The sequence below is a fragment of the Abramis brama genome (assembly GCF_963993115.1).
Source record: "Abramis brama genome assembly, chromosome: 1".
Taxonomy (NCBI): domain Eukaryota; kingdom Metazoa; phylum Chordata; class Actinopteri; order Cypriniformes; family Leuciscidae; genus Abramis; species Abramis brama.
The window spans coordinates 12,937,423-12,946,224 of NC_139963.1; the positions used below are offsets into that span (position 1 = coordinate 12,937,423).

General features: G+C 43.6%; 1 protein-coding gene across 1 annotated transcript; it reads left to right on the forward strand.

Annotated features, from left to right (window-relative positions):
* Positions 1-393: 393 nt before the first annotated feature.
* On the forward strand, positions 394-4,197 carry ppp1r27a (protein phosphatase 1, regulatory subunit 27a). The gene is made up of 3 exons (XM_084119112.1): positions 394-1,126; positions 2,655-2,805; positions 3,141-4,197. Exons 1-3 carry the CDS (start codon positions 709-711, stop codon positions 3,259-3,261), a joined length of 690 nt encoding a protein of 229 aa, XP_083975238.1. The 5' UTR covers positions 394-708; the 3' UTR covers positions 3,262-4,197.
* Positions 4,198-8,802: the final 4,605 nt, after the last annotated feature.

Genomic DNA, 8,802 nt, shown 5'->3' on the forward strand with positions numbered 1-8,802 from the left:
CTCTAAGCTGTGTGGATATCCAAAAACCTACTGATGAACATGATTTAAATGTTATAGAAAGATCACACATCTCTTGCTGGTCTTAGACTGTATCTCCTGTCATAAAATGTTCATCCCATTCAGCTGTTGCCCATGTGTTCAATCACGCTATTTAGGATGAGCTCATTTATGTGGTAAACACATATTGTCCAAGTTTTTCGAAAGAGACCCGGCAGGCTGCTCATTGGTGCTTTAATTGATATTTATTAGGGGGTGGCGTTGAAGCTTGATGTGCTTGTGAAAGTACAGTGGGAACCTGGGAGGAGTTACACCACAGTCACTCGATACAGGGGATGACATCCCCAAAATAACCCTACAAAGGGTATATAGGGATCTGCTTCAACCTTCACTGTCAGAAGAGCAGACTGTGCACACCGTGCAATAAAGTTAATGAAACTAGTAGTGATGATGGTACAGATAAATTAACAAAAGCAAATCCACCCAAAACGGAACAGATTCCTCTGGAAAAGTGGCCATTATTTCAGACCTGAAGCGGATTGTGGTTGTTTTAAAAACAGAAGACGGTGTGAACCCAAAGTGTTGAGGTTCAAGATCCCCCCAAAAAGGATTTTACTCTAACGTGGAGCTTGATTTGAGGCATTTTGAGTTCTTTGTCCTCCTCTTGAGCCTAGAGCCGAGGGGGGAGGCAGAGCCGTGGCGTCTGCGGGAATGAAGTACAGCTACCAGTATCCGGTGTCACAGTACACACGCTCCAACACGCACTATACATCCTCTCATTACACACCTTCACCTTACTCCAGCAGCTCGTACTCGCCCAGCTACTACAGTGCCACGAAGTTGAGCCCTACGACACTCCACACGCCATCATACTACACTCCACCAGCTTACACACCTGCGTACAAGCCCACCTCTACTTACACCGGCGTCTATAGCAAGCCTTCACGGCAGAGCAGTTCGGCCCGGACAGGTGTACAACTTACTCCTACTGTAACCCTCAAACCCGCCCGGGCCGTGCGCTTCACAAACGATGTTGTGTTCCAGGATTTAGTCCGACACAGTGAGCTGGAACAGATTGGCCGGTTTATGAGGGCGAGGAAAGTGCGTCTGGACACCATCTTCCATTCTGGTGAGTGAACCTTACCAAATCTACTACTTATTTTAGAGGTGATAAGATTGTATTGTGCTAAGATTAAGCAAACCATTCATAGGTTTACTTCCTGAAGAGTGTGAAGGCATCGGCTTTATGGCGTGTTTGAAACATAGATCAAATATAGCGGTCTAACATGTCAACTTCTGGTTCAACCAATAGTTAGTTGGGGCAGGCCAATGGGGGTTAAGGGTTAGCTTCGGCAGTTATGGTGTGCTCAAGTCAGGTCAGAAAAAACATCAGCACAACTCATAATTTTGAGTTTAATTATGAGAATTAACAATTTTCTTAAGAGTTTCGGAGTTGGGTGTGTGAAGGGGATAACTATTTATTTTTCATTTGTACTGTAGGTGTAGAGTTAAAGAATCTTGTTGAAATTTTATTGCCATCTTGCTCTGATCAAAGTTATTGAAGTCATAATTATGACTAATAAACTCATAAATACAAACTTTTCAAGATGACTTGAATGGACACATCTGTTTGTAGACACTGTAATGACAAAAAGTATGCTACTCCTTTGATGTCTATTAAAAGGAACTGAGTATCTTATTAAATTTTTTTTTTTTTTTTTTTTCAGAAAAAATCATTAAAGCATGTGCAAACCAGCTTGTCACTGGGACAGTAACCTTAAAAGGGTGAATTTGTACCCTTAAAAGTCGCATATTAGTTACCTTAAAGTAATAGTATGTACCCTTAAGGTAATACTATGAAGTTTTTATGGGTAAATAAGCAAAATAAATTCTGAGAGTGAATATCATTGTAGGATGGTTCATCAGTGATGGATTTTGTTGACTTATATTTTTCTCTGTTTTTTTTTTTTTTTTTTCTCTGTTTACTTCAGGACCTTCTTTGTTTATGTGTTTATGGTTATTTCTCCGATGATTGGTCAAAAACAATTCACCAGAACTGATTGCCTATTAAACAATGGTAGAAAAAATTAAAATCACAGATTTCCTCGACTGTACGCACCAGCAGAGCAAATGGCATTAAAGGGATAGTTCACCCTAAAATGAAAAATAAATATATCCGGGACGTGTCGCATGGGATCATCCTGTGATACTTTTGTGTCTTTTTTAAAAAAAGCTTGATGCTGGTCGCTATTCACTGCCATTATATGGAAGAGCGCTAGTGGGACATTGTTTTTTTTTTTTAAATCCTTTGTGGTCCATAAAAGAAAGAAGGGCATACAACATTATAGCAACACCAGGATGAGTAAATGATGACTTAATTCTCATTTTAGGGTGAACTATCGCTTTAAGATGAAAGGGAACGTTAACAAAAAACTCTCAACTTCTTGGAAAAAAAAATATGTTTGCCAACTAATGGAAGATGGAGGATTTGGGGAATATTTTGCCATTCCGTTTGCTGCCGCTTGTGGTGCAGAAATAGCACAATGAACTTAATACATGGTTCTTTATGTGTCTGTTTAGGGAGAATTAGTATAATTCCATATTTCCAATTCCAAACCATAACAAGAGCTGATTTGTATTTTTCTTCATCTTCTCAGGAATGGCAGCACTCCATGAAGCCGTTCTCTCAGGAAACCTGGAGTGTGTGAAGCTCCTGATAAAGTACGGAGCTGACGTTCATCAGAGGGATGAGAACGGATGGACACCACTGCATATGGCGTGCAGCGACGGTTACCCTGAGATTGCACGGTGAGAGCAAGTTCACACAAGCAACACCAAAAACCGTCTGAAAACAAATTGGTATTGCATTAGATTACCCAGTGCTTGCAAAAACAAATGTATTTCAATGACAAAATTACTCATACATCAACACATACATTAACTCATGCACTAAACACAAACAATGAACAATGGACCATCACAATGAATGGACAGTTTAACTCTACTACTATACCGGAGAGTATGATAAAAGGTACTGTTTTTTCCCCAAGTATACTTAAGTGTACTTGTTTTCAAGAGGGGGTATAGTATCAGATTTGCTCAATTATTTGTATTAAAATGTAAAATATAATTTTCTTCTCTAGGTACCTTCTCTCTCTGGGTGCCAGTGTGGAAGCAGAGAATGAAAATGGGGAGAAACCAGCAGATCTCATCGATCCAGACTGTAAAGATCTGCTCAAACTCTTCGAGACAGGCTGTGTTTGAGGGCTGAGCCGCAGAAGAACTGAGGAAGAAACGCTAGAATTTATGATCACTGTGCTGAGCTTCTCATTTTGTGTGGTTGAACGTTCTCCCGGATATTCTTCTTTTGTTTTGTTTTTTTGGGCTTTTAGCTGTAGATGTGACTTTAGTACAAGGCTACAGAGGAACAACAAACAGTACATATCTGTTAGCTTTGAAAGTCAAAACACTGCCATTCACAGCCCATTTTATTTCTGTGATCTTAAGTATTTCTGAGTGAAACATGATATTCAACAAGAAGAAAATGAGTGATTTTATCCATTGGGAATAGATTGGATTATGAAAAGTATGTGTTACATACCAGATTGTCAGAAGGTTTGAGTGGAGAGGATGAAAAAGGAAGAGAGATTTCTAATGGCAGACATTTAGTTGAGGCTAAGCAAGTTATTATATTTTAATAAAATATTACAAGGACAAATATTTTTCTCTGGAATGACACAATAATGCCAGGACTGTATATGTAAAGATGCATGTGTATGTGAACTTCACAGGAGCACCATACATTTGCACAAACCAGCATCTCTCAGTGTTTACAGACAGATCTTTTCTGAATGCCTTCTGCAGTCGTGTTCATTTTCATTGCTGTGTTAAACATATATTGTACCAGGGGTCCCTTTGACATGCTCATGATTGTTAATAGTTTCACAAAAGAGATATTTTATGTGACAAGGGATTCAATCCTGTTGATGTAAAGAGTACTGCACTCCTGAGATGGGCCGCTGTGCTGTCTGTCTGCTGGGCAGCGGGAGCGCACACTGAAAACCTGCAGAAATACTGAGGGTTCGTGCACTACTGTTAAACCTGAGGGCACTACTGACATTTTGAATGTCTCTTGTCAAAGTCTTATCTTTATCTTATTTTTTACAATGTTTTCATAAATAAATCTGCTTTTTATACAAATATTGAGTTGTTTTTACATCAAACTCCTTAAATATTATCCGAAAAACTACATAATGCTGTGTAACAGGAGGATGGATTATGTTTTTTGGATTAAAATAACAAAATTAGGGAACAAAATAAATTTCTAGAGCAGGGGCTCCTAAACATCAAATCGCGAAGACGAAAATAAACGTCAGTAAATTATGGAGTGCCACAAGGATCTGTGTTGGGCTCTCTATTATTTTCAGTATATATGCTGCCACTTAGTGCTGACGATGATACTCATACAAAGTTCTGTCATGAAACTGTAGATGGAGCAGGCTGATACTGTAGGTCCTTAACTCAATTTGTTAGTGATCATATCATTATCTACATAGCACAGCTGATTGGTTGCAGTTGCATCAGAAGCTTATGAGCTTGCTGCTTAACATTCAAATACTATTAAATATTAAAATTAAAATAATTCAGATAAGACCTAAATTGAACCAAAAACCTGTTCAGAGAATCTAATGCTTTACTCTATCCTCTACAGTTTAAAATCTAGGTGTTATATTAGACAGAAATCATATTTTTTACAAAAATATTTGTTACAAAAACAGCCTTCTTCCACCTCAGAAACATTGCTAAGCTCCGGAACATGCTATCTGTCAATTTATCAATTCATCACGCTCTTTAAGATCACAAAACTCTGGACTTCTGGTAGTACCTAGAATATAAGTACACTAAAGGAGGGAGAGTGTTTTTGCATGTGGCTCCTAAACTCTAGAATAGTCTTCCTGATAATGTTCAGGGCTCAGACACACTCTCACGGTTTAAATCTAGATTAAAGACGCATTCCTTTAGCCAAGCATTCACATAATGCATCTCAGTATACTCCGGTTATATCAGATCAAAAGCATGTGACTATCGACTAGGGCTGTAGTCAAGACCACCTTTGTCGAGTCCAAGACAAGTCCAAGACCAGGACTAGTCGAGTCCAAGTCAAGACCGAGTCCAAAGAGGTTTGAGTCCGAGTCAAGACCGAGTCCAAAAAGGTTTGAGTCCGAGTCAAGACCGAGTCCAGGACAGGAAAAAAAAAGTCTGCTAAAAAAATATAGGCTAGCCTATAGAAATTAAATCATTATGTAATAATGAAATAAAGAATAATTTTAATTTTATTTAAAATAATTGACTAATTCAAAGAACAACAAAAAAATAATAATTATATAGGCCTAAAGGAGCACTACACATTCGTTTCGACTGTCTGATCAGCCTTACATTCTGTTCCTGTCAATCATACACGCGATGCCAACCAATTAAACTGCATGAGGGAGGACCGAGCCAACTCACAGACACACACACAAGAGATGCGGATAAACCGCGGATCAGGCGGATGACGTGACAAAAAAATTATATTTTAATTAAATTTGGGCGGGTGGCGGCTGAAGCAATCAAATGAAAAAAGTTTGCCACTAAGCAAACCTGCAAGTTATGAGCTGGGTTATTTTGTTTCGATATTAGCTATATTTTAAAACAGCCAGTCATTGGAGCCTATACCACTCGTGGAATAGGCAAAGAAAGAAAGGTAAGAAAAAAAGTAGGAAAACTTTGCCCATTAATTAGATGTGCAAGGCAAGCAGGCTAGTTTTCGGGGTGTTATGGACAATTACAAATATGAATATTCATGTTGCACTAGTGGTGGACTTTCAGCGAGTTTATAAAACATTTATTTTTTAAAGAGCCGTTTATGAGTCAAAAGAGCCGGCTCTTTCAGTGAGCTGATTGAAACGAGCCGGCTCACGAAAAAGAGCCGAAATGCCCATAGTTATTAGGTGGCCAGTGTTTCACTTTCCCTCCAATAATATTTTGTTTTAATATCGCGGCGACGTATGTGTGATTACTGGGAACATAATAAAGAAACCTGGACTCGGTCGAGACCAAAAGCCATATTTGACAAGACCAGTGGCCGAGACCGAGACAAGTCCGAGTCCGAATACCAGCGAGTCCGAGACAAGTCCGAGACCATAGAAAAGCGGTCTCGAGTCCGGACGCGAGTCCAAGACCGGACTCGAGTACTACAGCCCTGCTATCGACTATCTATTGCTTGAAATGTTATGAACAGCAGCTATGCTAATTATTTTCCATTTGCTTTTCTATTCTACTTTGGGATGCTATCCCAAGCACGCCAGCTCCAGTTTGGATCGAGCATCTTAGGGAGATTTTAGATGACCAAACACCTGTGAAGAGAGGACGCCAACTCCTGCGAGGACTTCAGATGAAATCCTCTGAATCATACAAAACTGCCAATTTTTCTATATATTATAATCATTAATCACTGTTTGTAGCAATTGCTTTAACTCTCACTTTTCATTGATTGAAATATAAGACAACGCTTCTCTGCCATTGATGAAATTTTCCATGGTTTTTCACTGTTATACACTGTTAAACATCTTCTGAAAGATTGCAAGGCATGCAAGGCATTGCTTATGCATGCGATTTTCTCAGCTTTTTGTTCAAAATGTTGCTATTTTTATGAAACTTACCAACATTCAAGTTTTCATAAAAAAGAATGCATGAAGCTAGAATAAAATTTAGAATTTAGGTTTCTGTACAATACATAGCTAACTGCATGTTCTCTTACGAGAGGTCTCTCGTACTGCGTAATATCTTACGCTAGGGGAAAACCTCTTTTCCACGAGATATTGAAGCCAAAAAATTATCCTTATAATTTTGTATTATTGCAAAACACGTTGCAGCAGCACGCGGCCATGGGCGAGACAGCTCGCGCGCCCATTGGCTGCTCTGCGGCAACTGCATCAGCCTACCGAGCGAGGCCTGAAGTGACGTCAGGCCAATGAGGGCGCTTCGCGCCCTCTGCGTCACGTCCCGCCGAAACGAGCGTGGCTTAGTCCTATAAAGGAAGGCTCGGGAAGCTGATTCTCACGCATCGTTGGATCCCGAGAGAAGCCGCGCCGTCTGAAGAAGCCTTTCAGCGGGACGAGCCTTCACCTGAAGCTGCTGGCCACGCTGCCTTCTACTGCCGCTCCCGCTGCGCTATCCGGCGCCTATATCCTTTACCATACTGTTCTTTGTGTGTGCTCGCTCTGCGACACACACTCTAAAAGAGCTCGCGTCTTTTTAAAGATGCCTTCATGCGGCTCGTGCCGAGCCCCACTCAGCGAGGGAGACCGCCATGTCATCTGCGTCTCCTGCCTGGGTGAAGATCATTCAGCGCTCACGCTCGCCGACGGCGGCTGCCCTCACTGCGAGCTACTGCCTATGGTGACTCTGAGGACTCGCCTGGCAGTCTTCTCCGAGCCAGCACCTCCCGCTGTGTTGCCACGCCGTAAAAAGCGCCGCGCCCAGCGGGTCCCTGAACCTTCTCCAGTCCGTCAAAGCTCGCCGGTTCGCCCGCCTGCTTCACCGGCTTCCCCTGAATCACTTCCTGATGCGCAGCGGCCGCGGTCTGCCGCCGTTTCCATTGAGGAAGATGATTCAAAAGCCGCATCTGGAGAGGATGACACCTGCTCTCTGCTGGCCTCGGGCAGCGAGGATTGGGCGAGCTCTGTGGATCTCGCGCCTCCTGTTCGTAAACCAAACAAGAGAGCTAACATCGAGGGAGAACTGATGCGGATACTCGCGCTGGCCGCGGTGAGCCTCGGCCTCGAGTGGTCTGCACCGGAACTTCCCTCTCACACCCGGCTGGATGGTTGCTTCCTCCCCGGGGAGCGCACTTCGCCTGAATCCAAGCCGGCTCCCTTTCTTCCTGAGCTTCACGAAGAAGTTGCCAAAGCTTGGAGCGCTCCCCTCTCAGCACGAATGCGTTCGTCTGTGTCGCCAGCATTCTCTACCCTTGATGATGCTAGGAATAGAGGCTACCATTCACTTCCGCCGGTCGAACAGGCGATAGCAGCCCACCTTTGCCCGCCCTCTGCTGGACGGCGGACGAAACCGGTGCTGCCGTCTAAAGCCTGCCGCATAACGTCAACACTGCTCGCGCGTATTTTCTCCGCCGCTGGGCAAGCTGCGTCAGCACTGCACACGATGGCCACGCTGCAGATTTTCCAGGGCGATCTCCTCCGAAAACTGGATGAGATGGGACCTGATGCAATCTGCCTAACGGACTTAAGAAGCGCTTCGGACCTCACTCTCCGCGCTACTAAGTCTGCAGCACAGGCCATTGGACGGTGCATGGCTTCCGCCACCGTTGCTGAGAGACATCTATGGCTGACGCTCACAGAAATGTCTGAGTCTGAGCGCACCGCGTTCCTCGACGCCCCGCTGTCTTCTGCTGGCCTCTTCGGATCCTCTGTCAACGAGTTTGTAGAGAGATTCGCCGAGGTGCAGAAAGCGTCGCAAGCCTTTAAGCACTTCCTGCCGAAGCGCTCCAGTTCTACAGCGGGTCGTGCAAAGCCGCCTGCTCGGAGCTCTCAGCCACAGCCTCCGTCCCCCGCTGCTTCGTCGCAGCGCCGACAGGACCGCAGCTCGAGACCTCGCTCTCGCTCTACTAGCCGCCGCCCTGCTCCGCGTGGGCCACTGCCAAGGATTGCGGTGAAACCGGAAGCTCCGAAGCCATCCTAGCACGCCTAGGAAAGCGTCGGTGTTCGAGTCCCGCCGCGGCCGAACTCTCACCGAAACGCACCGCTG